This window comes from Gadus chalcogrammus, chromosome 12 (genome assembly GCF_026213295.1).
Source record: "Gadus chalcogrammus isolate NIFS_2021 chromosome 12, NIFS_Gcha_1.0, whole genome shotgun sequence".
In the NCBI taxonomy this organism is placed as follows: Eukaryota; Metazoa; Chordata; class Actinopteri; order Gadiformes; family Gadidae; genus Gadus; species Gadus chalcogrammus.
In genome coordinates this window covers 2,487,519-2,503,726 of record NC_079423.1, presented here as the reverse complement: position 1 = coordinate 2,503,726, position 16,208 = coordinate 2,487,519, and the positions used below count along the sequence as shown (strand labels likewise).

Here is a 16,208-nt window from a genome sequence, read left to right as displayed (position 1 = left end):
TTTTAAGTGTATTTTCATCTTATTATTGGCTATTATTTGAACACTCCTATTATTTGAAAATCCTCCCGTTCTTCCCATGATCTCCGTCCCTGAAGGGTGTTCAGGAAGCGTCGGAGCAGCCATGGCCCCAGGGCTGGCAGAACCATCACCCGGGCCAGCAGAGCCCTCCAACTGGACTCCAGCTACGGCTCTGAGGACAAGATGGAGTTCCAGGGAACCTCCAGGAGTCCACCAAGCCAGAGTCACGGCAGTGAGTCCACTAAGGCGAAGCTAAGGAGATATACAAGTGGAGGACAACAAGACGACTGGAATGGAGGAAAATTTAGAGTGGATGTAGTCTGAGATATGGAATAGGAGATAGGGAGATACATGAATTAGATAAAGAAGTATAGAGATGATACAGCTAGAGCTCACAACTCAGCAATTGTGGCTGAACCCACGAACCCACGCACCACCTGGGCAATATGCCTCATAGAGGCCCAGGTTCGATTCCCTACTGTTGTCCAATGCTACATGTCATTCCCTCTCTTTTTCCTGCTCCTGGCAGGAAGAAACAGATGGAAAGTAAACAGATAGGTGAACACACTCAAGCCTGTCCTGTTGCTCTCTTCCAACAGATGGCGCTAATGACCGCCCTACTGAGAACAGGGCTCTTTTCTACTGGCAGATGACCCTCATTTTGCTGCTGATATTTGGTGAGTAAATATTCAGAGCAGGCATCCTTCTGGACGTGATTTCTTCACTAGTTCCTACCTGCAAGTGAGACAGGGAGTACAAAAAGATATAGATAGAAAGAGGATAGCTTTGTCGTCCTGCCAGGTAAGATGTGTCTTGTCAGGCAAGATGTTTATCTATCACATTATGTGTGTTGAATGTCATTGAAAAATGTATACCATCATTAATACCACAAAGGAAATAACCTTATTTTCTTCATATAAAATGTCCTTGCACTTTTAGGTAGCTTTCTTCCTCTCTCTATTGAATGTGTTATGTTAGTTTATATTTGAATTACCATTTTAATAATACATTAAAGTGTCTTACAAGAACAAGAGTTTCATCATTGAGTGTTCTACTGTTTCAATCTCCATAAGGACTTCGGTTCATGATGACGTCCCAGACCCACAGCGGTTCTGCTTCAGAGGTAGGACAGTCCTTTGCAGCAGGTTAAAAGAAAGTGAAGGAACTGCACTTATTCACTGTGCAAACATGTATAATACCTTTTGACTCGTTCAGTGTGTGAAACATCCAGGTTTTCAATTCTCTTATAAAAAAAATAATGGTTATACTCGCTTCTAACCTCTACCAATTAGTGTAGCTGTGTATGAAAGGGAATTGGACTTATTGCTTTCACTTTTAATATTTGGATCAATTCATAAGCGCTTGTTTCTAATGATTACACTTGTGTTTTACAAAGGGATTTAACACTGAGGCTGAGGAATTCATGACCGAGATTTTGGTAAGAGGCAGCTCTATGTTAGTGCTGAGGAGAGGGTGGTCAATAATTGTTTTCGAGATGTGCAGTGGTGGCCTTTTTGAAGTACAATCACAACAAACCTATTTTGTATTTACAGCAAGACTTTGAGATTCAACAGCAGAATGTAGTCTCCACGGTGAGAAGAACATGGTAACATGATATTATCTGCCATTATTCAGTATAGTTTATTAAAAAAACATGATTTGGTTGTTTCTTTTTTTTCAGATGGAAAACAGATTCCAAACCAAAATGTTACAAATTGAAGCGGAAACTGACAAGTGAGTAGCATTTTTACCTAAAGCATCCACAGTGTTATAGACAAGCTTGAAGTATCCCCCCTTTGGTTCAGAGGGAACACCGTATTTATGATATTTTTTGATGATATTTTTTGCAACGTTTCAAGCTCCATTGGAATCCTCCAGAGGAAGCAGCTCCACCTGGAACAGGGAGTGGTCCAGCTGTGGGCCCGACTGGCCGATCAGGGACGCTCCCTGAACAAGGTGAGGAGACAAGTCACACTCATGTACACACACAGGCACGTAGGAGTCTGAATATGAGATTGAACCTGAAATCCAGTAGTTTTACTGTATTAGAGCGGAGCTTCTGTTGGGAGACGGCACATAACCCGGGCCAGGGAAACTAAAAATTAAGAGGGGCGGAGTTACTAATTGCCTAATTTCCTGTTTTGTTAAAGAGATGCTACTGAAGAGAAACTCATTAGCGCGGGTGGATGAAGCTTTCAGATAGGGATTTTATACTTTTATTTATACGATGGCCGGTCTAATACTTAATTTGAACACTTTTTCTAAGAATGTAAGTGTCTTGACAAGGTGTTCTAGCTTGTCTTTCTACTGGGAAAACTTTACTAGCGCTGGCCGAGGTTTGGTTCTGCTGTTTGCAGAACCAAACAATTCAGAAGCAAAATTACGATGAAACGCCTTGTTCACCCAGATTTGAGCTTTGTGAGACTACATGAGATTATAACCTTCATCCTGCAGATGCAAGTGGATCTGAATACCTGGATTGGGGATTTTAACAAGACCCTCTCTCAGGGCAGCATCACAACAGAGCTCCAGGACATTCTGGACCAGTGGTTTCAGGAGAAGGTACAGGAATGAACTTTGTTGAAAATCAGTAAGTTGTGTGTGCACGTGAATGTGCATGTGTTAGGGGACCATGGCATTAGGATAGCAGAGAGACACATGGTTCTTTAAAAGCTAAGACAAGCTTCTGGTCCTTATGTAGTATACTTATGTAAGGCATCAACTCCAATCAACAATCCTAAAGAGCAGTAGGGAATTCAGTGGGGATGGTTTTATCATTGTATTCTGAACTTTTGTTCTAAAAGCCAAGCCAGCGGATCAAACTGACGATGTGTTTTGTTTTCCTGTGTGACAGCTCGGGCAGCGCAGTGGTCATCCAGTGGCTGATGAGATGGCAGACTTTGCTTTGGAATCTCAAGGTTAGGTCTGTCCCTCAGTGGCATCGCTATAAGCCTCATTGGTTCATCAGATCATGCCCCTAAGAGCATGATGTGTGTGTGTGTGTGTGTTTTTAGGTGGTCGCGTGTTGAGACACCTGTGTTCTCCGAGCTACCTGCCCAAATCATCCATTTTGTTGTCTCTGACTTCATGTTTCAGTCGAAGAAGCCCCCGCACAGTTATCCAGGTTTATAACTCTTTCTGCATTATTCACATCCACACAAACACACACACACACACACACACACGGTTCACACTTTTCGAGAGTAATTATCTCAGTTTCTTATCTGCCTATACCCAAGGGTGACATCCCATTTGACCCTCTCTCTCTCTCTCTCTCCCTCTCTCCCTCTCTCTCTCTCTCTCTCTCTCTCTCTCTCTCTCTCTCTCTCTCTCTCTCTCTCTCTCTCTCTCTCTCTCTCTCTCACCAGGGCCAGCCAGAGCTTCTTCCTGGACAGTGTTGGGCCTTTGCTGGAGGCACGGGACACATGGTCATCTCCCTGTCCCACCCAATCAACATCAGCCACGTCACCCTGGACCATATCGCATTGCACAAGACCCCCACAGGCCGGATCGATAGCGCTCCAAAAAACATTCTAGTCTATGTAAGTCTATGAAGTCCGTAGCCTTTATGTTGTTAGATGTCTATATTTAATAGAAACATACATTTTTTAAATCCTCTCCTTTATTGTATCTCTCTCTCTCTCTCTCTCTCTCTCTCTCTCTCTCTCTCTCTCTCTCTCTCTCTCTCTCTCTCTCTCTCTCTCTCTCTCTCTCTCTCTCTCTCTCTCTCTCTCTCTCTCTCTCGCGTGCGTGCGCGCTCTCTCTCTCCCTCAGGGAATGTCAGATTGTGAGCAGAACACAGAGGGAACCCTTCTGGGGAACTTTGTGTATGATGGGGAGGGCAAGCCCAGCCAGACGTTCACACTTCATGTGAGTCCATCTCAGAGCAGACAATTATAGTCTTGGACTAATTGGTTGATCACTTCCTCATTCATTGTCCACTTCTTCTTTAAGCACATATTAACACTGCCTTAAATTAAAAACAATTTTCACCGATCAGGGCGGAGACAAAGGTGTGTTTAGGTTGGTCAAGCTGTTGGTCCAGACCAACTGGGGCCACCCAGACTATACCTGTCTGTACCGGTTCCGTGTGCATGGCAAGATCAACTACCACTGAACACCAGAGAGTGGAGCCTTGTTATTAAATAAATACAAGTATCTTCATGCTCTGTCGCTTGCTATCTTGTATAATCAGCCCTCTCGAGCTGGGAGATGAAAACCAGCAGGAAGTGACCTACATACTTCCTGGTTCTGGTGTGAATGGAGGGCGATGTTAGATACTGTATTATTAATTACGCCGTGCTGACCTAATTTAAGGAACATGCCACGACACACTGTCCAGTTTGGAAAATAATGTAAGACGGTGGTCCTCTTATGCTTATCATCGTCCCCGTTGTCAGGACGGGCCCGGCAGCCCCAGGATGGAACGTATTTTAACCTATGACCCCATTTTTAGTCTTATAGTTTTTGGAAACTATTTTCTGCTTCCAGGGCAAGGTTTTGACATTTAAACATGACTAAAGGGGGGGATAGCTCTGTGTTGGAGCATTGGATGCAGGTCAAGAGGTCCCCAGTTCAACTCGGGATTCTCCCTTACAAGTGTTACCAAATATGCCTCCATATGTATGTCAAGTAAAACTAAATACAAACTGGGAGGATTTTGGAGGAAATTGGGATCTTGTGGGCTCCAGGAGCCTGTCCTGGTATCGTAGTCCACCTCCTGGCACTGGGAGCCACGTCGTTGGAAGTGGACCATGTCATTGGAATGACACAAAACCTCGAAACATAACCCTGAAAGCTATATCCCAAACTCAAAACCAAACCCTAATACCTAACACTCAAATCAAACCCTAACCTAAAATAAACACAATGTAATGATGGCATTTTTGGAAGAGTGATAGTTTCATCTATTTTCTCTTTTCCCTTTTTCATATCTCAGATTTTCTTGTTGGCTCCATTTATTTTATCTTTTTCCTCTTTTCCCCCAGTTTCCTCTCTGTTTGCTATGTTCTTATTATCCATCCTTATTCTCACTCTTATTTTTTTGTTTTTTTTCCCCTCACTCTCCATTCTTTATTCCCTCCATATTTTGTATCTCTAATTCTTTCAAATGCATGCAGTTAACAAATGAGTTGCTGATTTACTAATCAAAGAAGACTGAGACAAGGATTTTTTTCGAGGATGTAAATCGTCGTTTATATTTTATTTAGAAGTTATTCTCTGGTTTAACATATTTTCCCATTGTACAAGGATTATTACATACATATTAGACTTTTCATTTGGTTCCCATTTATAGACTCTAATATCCAAACATAAACTCTTGAGTGGGTTGGACTGCTTGATGTTTTCCAAAACATATATATATACACATATACATACTGTATATATACATATATATACATGTACACATACATACATTTACACACACACATATATATATATATATATAACATACAGTATATATATGTATATATACATAAACATATGAATATATCTTTATATGTATATATATATATATATATATGGATGCATATATATATATAAATAAAACATCTATTAGGTCAAAAGCGTGTGTTGTGAAAGTGTGGCACCTGTGAAGGAAGAGATTCAAGAGCACGAAAACAGTCCCAGACTTTATCAAATGGAAAGTAAACATTAACGACCCATTAGCACTGACCAAGCTCGGACAACCTATTAGCTAACCTCTTGCTTGCAGCTGTTCAAATGCACTTCCCCACAACCCTTGGAATACTTCTTCCATGCATACATATATGTATATATATATATATATATATATATATATAGTAAAAAATATAGTATTTGGAATAAAGACTAAACTCTCAGACGACATCGGGTATATCATTTTCACAATACTGTATATACAGTGTTATTTGGCTGAATTTACAGGGGAAACAAAGCTACAACAAAAATTCCACATTTGATGAGTTCATCTTTTAACAAGACTTCCACACACATCGGATCTAGCTCTCCACTTGCTTAGTGTTCAATGTGGTTGTTCTATTTGTCCCACACTATAGAGGATATGAAAATATAAGATGTTCAACAAAAAGTCAACAGGACAAGGTCTGCTTTATTGCAAGTCAGCAAATAGTAATGTGTTCAGAACTTCAGGTCAATATATTTATAATCCCCTTGCATTAGCACAGAGGTGACACAATAGAAACATATCTACTTCTGTATCATGTCTACTGTGTGGCGATTGGTCTGAGATCAGAGATGCAGCCAATCTGTCCCCTTTGGTGTCTGATTACATACAAATCCAATAATATTGCTTTTATTTAATCACCAAGGCGCGGAGATGCAGAGATACAATTCCCATCTTTAATCAGATGATATTTTTTATAATTAAATCAATAATTCTTTAAGTATTTTTTTAAGACTAAATGGGGACTTGTTAAATCAAAGAAATATAGGGTTAAAAAATAATACATTCCATATTTAGTTTGTGCTTCTGCATGCTCTTATATGTTTGTAATTCATAGCATTCGGAGATTCTTTGGATGGTAATAGAAAAAAAGAATCGATTGATCAATAGCCATGTTGATCAGTCCTAGCTCTAAGTATGCCAGCAGGCACGGTCGTTGTAACTCTCACTCTCAGTCTTCTGTTGGAATGTAGAACAGCCAGGCAACATTCATTGTGCATTATATGACAGCCACATGTGCAATTGGATTTGAAGAGGATCAGTTTAAACAGGACACACACACACGCACACACACACGCACGCACGCACGCACACATACACACATAGAGGGAGATATAGGGATGAGATACTAAATATGGCAACAGACAGTATAATTATAGACTCTATTTTCGTTCCACACACGCACTACAACAAGCTAGCTCTGTGATATTGTCTGTTGCCAGGCCGCCGGGATAGAGACCAGCATGCAGCACCGTTTCACACGAGTTGTTCTCATGTATAAACACCGTCGCAACTACAACATGTGTGTTCAACGTAGACTTTAGGGAGGGTTGTAACAAAGAAAATAAGTGAAATAGAAAACCTGTGATTGACATCTTGAGGGATTTCAAGATGGATGACGATCCAGAGATCTTTTACGGGACAAACAAGGTCAAAGTAAGCGCAATAGAAAAGCATAATGTGTTAATGATTTGTACACCATTCTGTATATATTATCTATGATTTCAATAATAGCTTATGTCCAAATTGAATATACTGATGAGTTTTAATGAGTTTAGTGAGATTAAAAAAGAGTTAAAAAGAAATACTGTCATATATATTATATCGATTGAGTTGTTTCTTCTCTTCTGTATAATTATTTTGGAAGGTAAATCATGTGCTTAACATCGTTCTTCCATGATAAAGCAAGTCAGCCTTGCTGTGCTGTGGAGGAAAATCCATCCCACATCGTCATTACTCTCCTCTTCTTTTCAATTTTGAGTTCCGCCAATCACGCTTGTCACTAAGGCAACGACTTCAGATCCCGGCAAACTAGCACCTCCCCCCGTTAGCCGTCCGTCCGCGGAACGGCTGACTCCCCCCGGTCGAGTGACGGAGGGACAGTTCCTCCAGTGGCAGACAGAGATATGAGACGGCGTATGATCAAAGAGGACGCACTCCGTAGGGGGCCGTGGCGCCTGGTGGGTTCCCAGAGGGAACAGATTATGCTACACGAGTGCCTGTATGTACTTGAAGAGCAACTCGGTGGAGGTCAGTGTACGTGTCCCACACTCTTTTTTTTGTATTCCTGGGCAGGGAGATTATTGGTGAAGCACCACAGAGGGGAGACCCGCCTGGTGGGGACAATCACACGTCCCAAAGATGTTTTGGTAGTAAAAAAAACGAAACAAGAGGCTAGCTTTGTGGTATCAATCCATTACCTCCTCAACACCCATCAACTGTACCCCCCGAGAAACATAGAGAGAGACATAGAAAGACATAGAGAGGAATATATATATATATATTATATATATACATATGCATATATAAAGAGAGAGAGAGAGAGAGAGAAGGATGTAGAGAGAGAGAGAGAGAGAGAGAGAGAGAGAGAGAGAGAGAGAGAGAGAGAGAGAGAGAGAGAGAGAGAGAGAGAGAGAGAGAGAGAGAGAGAGAGAGAGAGAGAAGGATGTAGAGAGAGAGAATGTGAAAGAGAGACAGAGAGAGAGTGAGAGTGAGAGAGCGAGAGAGAGAGAGAGAGAGAGAGAGAGAGAGAGAGAGAGAGAGAGAGAGAGAGAGAGAGAGAGAGACAGAGAGAGAGTGAGAGTGAGAGAGCGAGAGCGAGAGCGAGAGAGAGAGAGAGAGAGAGAGAGAGAGAGAGAGAGAGAGAGAGTGCGAGAGAGAGAGAGTGCGAGAGAGAGAGAGTGCGAGAGAGAGAGGGTATTTTCCCCCTAGGTTCTAATTGGGAGAGATATGGAGAGGGAGGTTGAGAAGGGGGGGAGGTTAGCCTAGCTTAGTGGACGTGCTGGGGCGCTGATAGAAGAGTAGGAGGAGGAGGAGGTGCTGTTGAAGATTCCTGTCTCTGCGTGACTCTTCAGGAGGTCCACCACATCCTGGTGAGGAGCAGCGGTAGCCACCGTCATGGCCGTTTGGCCGTCCTGCGCACAAACAGGTAGACATGCAGAGCTAAGACAAGATGGTGTTTTACTGATCCCAGATGGGGAATAAACCTAACATATACATCAAATACATTCTATGTACAGTAAAAAAATTTAACCACAAATGAATACAGACAATATATACCCAATATGTATGTATATATCAAGAAATTCATGTGAATGTAGATTTTATTGACAGAAGATGCTACATCAGTGACCATTATACATGGTTAACACATTATGCAATAAAAATGTACAAGGTACCTCAGAGACTTACAGCCTGCCATATATGCTACAGCTACATCATTGAAACTACAAATTATACAGAGAAAGCTTTTCCACCTCATTAAGTGTAATAATATTGCACCGAGTCTCATGGGGAAAAAACAGGCGGTGTGTGTGTGTGTGTGTGTGTGTGTGTGTGTGTGCGTATGTGTATGTGTATGTCTATATGCGTGTGTGTGTGTGTGTGTGTGTGTGTGTGTGTGTGTGTGTGTGTGTGTGTGTGTGTGTGTGTGTGTGTGTGTGTGTGTGTGTGTGTGTGTGTGTGTGTGTGTGTGTGTGTATATGTTTGTGAGTGTGTGAGAACCAGGCACAAAGATACATTGGCTGGTGCAAAAACATAGAACAGATATAGTCTTGAGAGTTGTGACTCATTATCCTTTTCACACAAGTCTGCGGTTGTTGGCATATTTAGCCTGATTATAAAAGACGAAAATCAGGCTAAAATCAGGCTGATTATCCTTTGGAGGTTAAGACAAAAGAGTGGGGATCCTGGTTCTTGTCCCCACTGGGGCCACTGACTGAAGAGAAATATGTATGGATGAACATCTTCCAGTTCAGGGAGTAGCACAGTATTAAATAAACACCAAGCATCAGTTAAGTCTACTGAACCGTTAAATTAATTTTGGGATGTATTCAGTGGACACACCAAAGGTTTGAGGAGAACCTTCATGGTTTAGTTTCAAGTTGACCCCCCCTGGCAACTATTTTATACAAGGTAACTTGAGGCTATGTTTTAGAAAGCCTTTTTTTATGCGCTGATCATGAATGAGCAGGGAAGGGTTAAGGCACCTTTTTAAGATACTATCATAAATAAGCAGGGAGGGGTTAGGGCATCTTGTTTAAGATACTGATCATGGATAAGCAGGTAAGGGTTAGGGCATCTTGTTTAAGATACTGATCATGGATAAGCAGGTAAGGGTTAGGACATCTTGTTTAAGATACTTATCATGGATAAGCAGGTAAGGGTTAGGACATCTTCTTTAAGATACTTATCATGGATGAGCATGTATGGGTTAGGCCGGGTATATTGTGCATGGATGCCTACATGTAGAGCAGATGTAAAGGGCACAGCTAGATGGGCTGGAGTAGAGGTGACAGCGGAGGAAGAACGACTGGACTAAGAAGAAGGAGGCAGTAAGGAAGAAGTACATGGTTGGCTCTGGGATATGAGCAACAACATGTCAAGCAAACACACCTTACTGTGCTTGAGCTTGTGCTTTGTGTTTAAGTTGTGGTGGTGGAAGAGAGCCGGAACCAGTGTTTCGAAAACAGGACTGATCAAGCCCTGCAATTTCTCTTTCTCTACAGATGGTGGCAGTGTCGTGTTGACTGTCCAGAGAGCACCCTTAAAGTAATACTCTCACTGACAAGGAATTAAAAAGTAAAGCAAATTCATTAATAATGAGCATTGTTAAAGAAGGGTTTGAGCAAAAATAAGAGATAATCATACTACACCCTGTAATATATTGATGGGATTTTAATTGCTCTGAACATCAGAAAGAAAGAATCGAACACCTGGACAGCGATGCAACCATATAGCGCACCGCTATTGACTCTACAATTTCCTAAATAGACGCAGAAATATCAGATTTTTTCCCTCTCTCCTTTGGAACAAAACAGGCTGGAAGCAAAGACGTGCAGAGCATGAGATGAGGCTACTTATTTATTTGTGTGGATGAATATCTATTTGCGTATGTGAGAGAGTGTGTCTGTGTGTGCGTGTGTGAGGGTGTGAATGTGTGCATGTATGTTAATATTTGAGTGTGTATCATGTGTGTGTGCATTTGCATGCGTATGTGTGTGTGGGTGGGTGTATGAATATCTGTCTGTGTGTTTGTGTGTGTGTGTGTGTGTGTGTGTGTGTGTGTGTGTGTGTGTTTGTTTGAATATCTGTGTGTATATGAGTGTTTGAATGTGTGACTATCTCTGTGTGTGAGAGTGTGTGTGTATGTGACTCTCTGTGAGGTGTATGTATGCGTGGTTGTGTGTTTGTGTGATTAATGTGTGTTTTTGCGTGTGTGCCTGTAGTAAACCTTGTCCACCAGGGAGCTGTCACAGCGGCCGGTCTCCAGCAGCAGGCGTGCGATGTGCACGTGTCCGTGCTCGCAGGCACACATGAGGGCGGTTGAGCCGTCCCGGTCCTGGCTGTTGACGTCCGCGCCGCAGCTCAGCAACAGCTTCACCATGGCAACACGCCCGTGGCTCACTGCCAGCATCAATGCCGTCTGCCCTGCCTGGGGGTGCGGAGATCCAAGTAAATATATCTATATATATGTATGTATATATATATAGGGGAGTTGGGTGAGAGGGAGAGAGTGGGAAGGAGGAAGGGAGGGAGGGAGGGAGTGAGTGAGGGAAGGAGGGAGTGGCGGGAGGAGTGAAAGGGAGGAGGAAGAGGAAGAGAAAGAGGAAGAGAGAGAGAGAGAGAGAGAGAGAGAGAGAGAGAGAGAGAGAGAGAGAGAGAGAGAGAGAGAGAGAGAGAGAGAGAGAGAGAGAGAGAGAGAGAGAGAGAGAGAGAGAGAGAGAGAGAGAGAGGGGATCAGGGTGATAAGGTCGGAATTATCAGGACAAATAAGAGGTTTAATAAAAACAAAAGGAAGCAGGACAGGGAGCCCATACGGGAGGACGAGGGAGAAGCAGAGAGAGAAAATGGGCCGAAGCACATCTGAGTGAGTGGACATTTTAGGGGACACATCATAGAGGAGCCGCACATGTATCACCTGTGAAGCCTGGCCCCAAGCCCTGTCCCATTAAATGTGTTATAAGGTGTATTCATGTGAATGTCGAACAATGTGTGTATGCATTTGTGTGCGTGTTTGTTTGTGTTTGTGCTTGCAGGCCTAAGTGTGCACGCGTGTGTATGTACTGCACCTGGCTTGAGCGTGCGTCCACCTGGCCCTGTCTGAGCAGCTGCAACACCACCTCCAGGTCGTCATGACGATCTGTGGCCGTCAGAGCTGCCAGCATCACAGCAGTGTAGCCTGCCTTGTTCACATTGTCTGTCTCACACAGGCCTGGACACCCCCCCCCCCCCACACACACACACACACACACAGGCACACACACACAGGCACACATACAAATGATAAACAAGGGCATAAATCTAGAAGGAAACTATCTAATAGAATGCTTGTAAGTTCATGTGAGTGTACGTGCCTGTGCATGTTGGGGCTGGTATTTGTGTATAATGTATGTGTCTGTGCGTGCAGTGCATGCGCATATATGCATGTAATTATGTTTATGTGTACGTGTATGTGTATGTGAACGTGTAGGAATTAGTGTGAGTGTGTATGTGTATGTGTATTTGTATGTGTGTGACGTGTGTGTGTGTGTGTGTATGTGTATTTGTATGTGTATTTGTATGTCTGACGTGTGTGTGTGTGTGTGTGTGTGTGTGTGTGTGTGTGTGTGTGTGTGTGTGTGTGTGTGTGTGAGACCTGTGTCCAGCAGCAGCCTGACCACGGGGAAGTTGGAGTGGGAGACGCTGTAGTGCAGCGCCGTGTTGCCGTTGCCGTCCGTCAGGTTGACCACGTAGGGCAGCAGGGTGGGCGTGGTCCGGCTCACCTGCCGCAGGTACAGCCTCACCATGTCCGCCTCTGAGCTCCTCTGGCTCGACACGCGGAACCACTCCTGGTACAGCACCAGCAGCACCTGCCGCTGTGGTCGACACACACACACACACACACACACACACACACACACACACACACACACACACACACACACACACACACACACACACACACGCACACACGCACACACGCACACACGCACACACACAGACAGATTAGCAAACTCAAGCCTGGACTCACAGGTCTGAGTAAAGCACGTTTGCGAAGGTCCGCGTCGTGTCTCTCATTCCTGACAGGGATTAGTTGGGGCTGCTTTGCAGAGCCACTGCACTGTACACACACACACACACACACACACACACACACACACACACACACACACACACACACACACACACACACACACCCACACCCACACACACACACACACACAAACAGGAAGCAGCAGAACTTGGGGGAAGAAGGTGGTGGAGAAGTTCCTCTGCATTCTTGGGAAGGAAGACGTGCAGAGGGAGCTTTATTTGTTTACGTAGCTGCCGCGGCGATCGACATCCGGCCTACCATAAAGGGTACTGTCGGCGGTGGAAACATGACCTCGGAACTGAGCTGGGCTATACCGCCCCCTCCCTACCGGACTGAGGCGAACCGAACCGTACCGCACACTGCAGTTGAAACGCGGCATCTGTCAACAACCTCGCCCCCCTCCTGCCAACTCCACTCCGTTGTGATTGGTTACCTTCCGGAAGAGCATTTGCAGCATTACCATACATGGAAAATCCGGATTGTTTTACGTAGATAAATCCCGGCAATTTGACCAAGTGAATAGCGGCCGGCGTCCCTAGTGTTTAGCGCTCTGCACAGCCATCAGCAGGGAATACGTCTAAATGTATGTACGTCATAATTTGACACTTTAGTATGGTTAAACATGACTATAAATCATGATAACAACGTTTATAGGTCATAAAAGTCGAAAAAGCATAATAGGTGCTCTTTAAACATCTCCAAGACAGGCAGTAGTAGCCTACTGTCACACATAGAATACACACAAAACCTAAGAAAAATTAAACTAAAACAGTCCGCAGGGGGGAAGGGGGATATCAATGTCGCAAGACATTTCGGGAGGCTTAAGGAGGAGAGTAATATTAAGTTTCAGCAACAAAGTGTAAAGACTAGTGCTGTCAAGCGATTCAAATATTTAATCGCGATTAATCACATTAATGCCATAGTTAACTCACGATTAATCGCATTAATGCCATAGTTAACTCACGATTAATCGCGATTAACCGCAAATCTTTTTTTTTTTTTTTCTCTTATCAACATGGAGAAGTGCATCGGCTTGCCTTGTGCAAATGTTTTTTTTTGCACAAGGCAAGCACAAACATTGGCATATACTGATCAAAACAGGACGGTACAAAAAAAAAAGCCTATAGTGCAATTAAACGATGAACATACAAACAGACTACCTTGAACATAGCAGTCAGGCTACTGCTTCTTTGTTTTGAGAAAAAAAAAGAATTGTAAATAATAAATTGCGTTAATCGCGCGATAAAAAAATTAACGCCGTTAAAATCGGTTTGCGTTAACGCTGTTTATAACGCGTTTAACTGACAGCACTAGTAAAGACATTTCGTAAAGTTTAGTCTTGTGGTGGACTCTACAAACATAATTCACCATAGCCTACTGTGCTATTGACCTGTTTTCGTTGTGTCATAGGGACACTGCCTCTTTAAGGTCAAGTCACTTATGTGTTGATATGCCGGTCGGTGCGATGTTGAATATAACGTTTTTTATATTACAGAATGAACGACCTGCCATTGCTTGTCGAGCTGAGAAATTGTCTCTTCCCTTATTTTATCGCAATTTATATAGTCTATAGACAGGGAGAGTTTGTCGACGGCAGAGCCGTCATGTTTAAAAACATAACGTCTTACCTGGGCTAGTGTCGCTGCGGTGTGCGCGTGTGTGTGTGTGTTCTTTCCTGCTCGTGTGCCGATCACGGAGCCGTAATGTCTTACCTGTGTGTGTGCACGTGTGTGTGTGCACTTCCGCGTATGTGTCTCTGCCTTTGTGTTGACGTGCGGTGTGTGCGCGTGCTTGTGTGTGTGTGTGCGTGTAGTGTGTGCGCATGTGTGTGCGTTTTTCGTGAATGTTCATGCGCATGTGCGTGCTTGCGTGTGTGTTCTTACCTGCGTGTGTGTCGATGCCGGAGCCGTTAAATGTCTTACCTGTGCATGTGTGTGTGTGTTTGTGCACTTCCGTGTATGTGTCGCTGCCTTTGTGTTAACGTGCGGTGTGTGCGCATGCTTGTGTGTGTTTGTGTGGTGTGTGCGTTTCCGTGATGCATGCTTGCGGTGTATATAGGCCTATGCTTTCGAGCTTAGCACATGCGCACTTGAGTAACTGGTGCGACAGGCCTGCTATTATAGTAGTAAGATCATTGAAAACCTTCCTTAAAAAGGATTTCATTTTTGTCACCTCAAGGTCAAAGCACTGATATGTCTTCCTCTGAAGAGAAGAAGAATGAGACGAGTTGCATGTGAAAAAAAGGTTGACTTCTGATTCGCTCATTGTAATGAGTGATGTCAGTAGTCTACCATTGCATATGAGTCGCTGCACCATTACTCTTATGTTTGATCCATGCAGGCAGGAACTGGCTCCTTGCTTTCATGAACGGCCTCTGCCAAACATGAGTCAGCCTCATGAGACCACCCTGATCTCATAGGTTCTCAGGTCTTATGGGGGGAATCACGAGTGGACAACAGTAGTCTCCAAGGACATGCCAAAACCCTCAGCTGGAGTGAGGGAAAAGTTATCTCACAAAGACGATCCTCTCGTTGTTGTTATTCCAAGATAAATGAATAGAAATAACCCTTGAAAATAACACGTTCTATGAAAGAGAAAACAAACTGACGCAACATCTTTGACCTCTGTGATGAATTGTCATGAGTAGCAGGGTTTTCAACAAACTCTAAAGCTGTTCGGTGGATTTGGAGCTGCAGTCCACATTAATAAGCTGTTGCGTCATTAGAGAAAGTGCATATTCCGAAACCAATGAGAATGACGTTCTATTCTCTGAGACACACACACACACACATGCGCACACACACGCACACGCACGCACACACACACACACACACACACACACACACACACACACACACACACACACACACACACACACACACACACACACACACACACACACACACACACACCAACCTAACATGAAGAATTTGAGGCGGCCATCTTACCATCTCTTTGTCTGGGGAGGAGACCTCTCCCATGCGGTCCTTCACATAGATACAAGCGTCTACGAAGCCCTGCTCCACTTGGCCTCTACATCCATAGTAATACACAAATACACATCAGTACATGGCAGTAAAAGAAAAAAAAAAGAAAAAAAAAAGAAAAGACACACAAAGTGTCTTTGTGTGTCTTATTATGTTTTAGTATGAGTGTGCATGTGAGCGTGCGTGCATGCGGGGGGGGGGGGGGTAATTAAACCCCTGTCATCGTCCTTCTAATACACAGCACAGTATAGGCCGGGCTGCAGCTGCATGTGGACTCGGCCCTCACTTGTATGAGTCTGACATCCGTCACCATTAAATAAGCAGCCTGGCTCACCCTGCAACCTGCTCCTCCTCCTGGAAGTCTAGCAGCCCGACCTCCAGGGCCGCCATCGCTCCTTCTCCCACGGCCTGGGCCTGGGCACCTTCCTGCTTGGCCACATCAACTTCCTGCTCCGCTGTTGGA

At 43.9% G+C, this 16,208-nt stretch overlaps 1 protein-coding gene across 2 annotated transcripts in view; it reads right to left on the bottom strand.

Moving 5' to 3' along the window:
* Positions 1–8,305: 8,305 nt before the first annotated feature.
* kank4 (KN motif and ankyrin repeat domains 4) overlaps positions 8,306–16,208 on the bottom strand; it is an 88,938-nt gene continuing 81,035 nt past the window's right edge. For both annotated transcript variants that reach the window (XM_056604446.1, XM_056604445.1), the window contains 6 exons: positions 16,080–16,208; positions 15,707–15,791; positions 12,321–12,540; positions 11,755–11,897; positions 10,917–11,117; positions 8,306–8,598 (listed from right to left, as the gene is read on the bottom strand). The exon at positions 16,080–16,208 is cut by the window's right edge and continues 144 nt beyond it. In XM_056604446.1, the coding sequence (XP_056460421.1) occupies positions 8,449–8,598; positions 10,917–11,117; positions 11,755–11,897; positions 12,321–12,540; positions 15,707–15,791; positions 16,080–16,208 (928 nt within the window). In that variant the 3' untranslated portion in view covers positions 8,306–8,448. The remainder of the gene's footprint in view (positions 8,599–10,916; positions 11,118–11,754; positions 11,898–12,320; positions 12,541–15,706; positions 15,792–16,079) is intronic.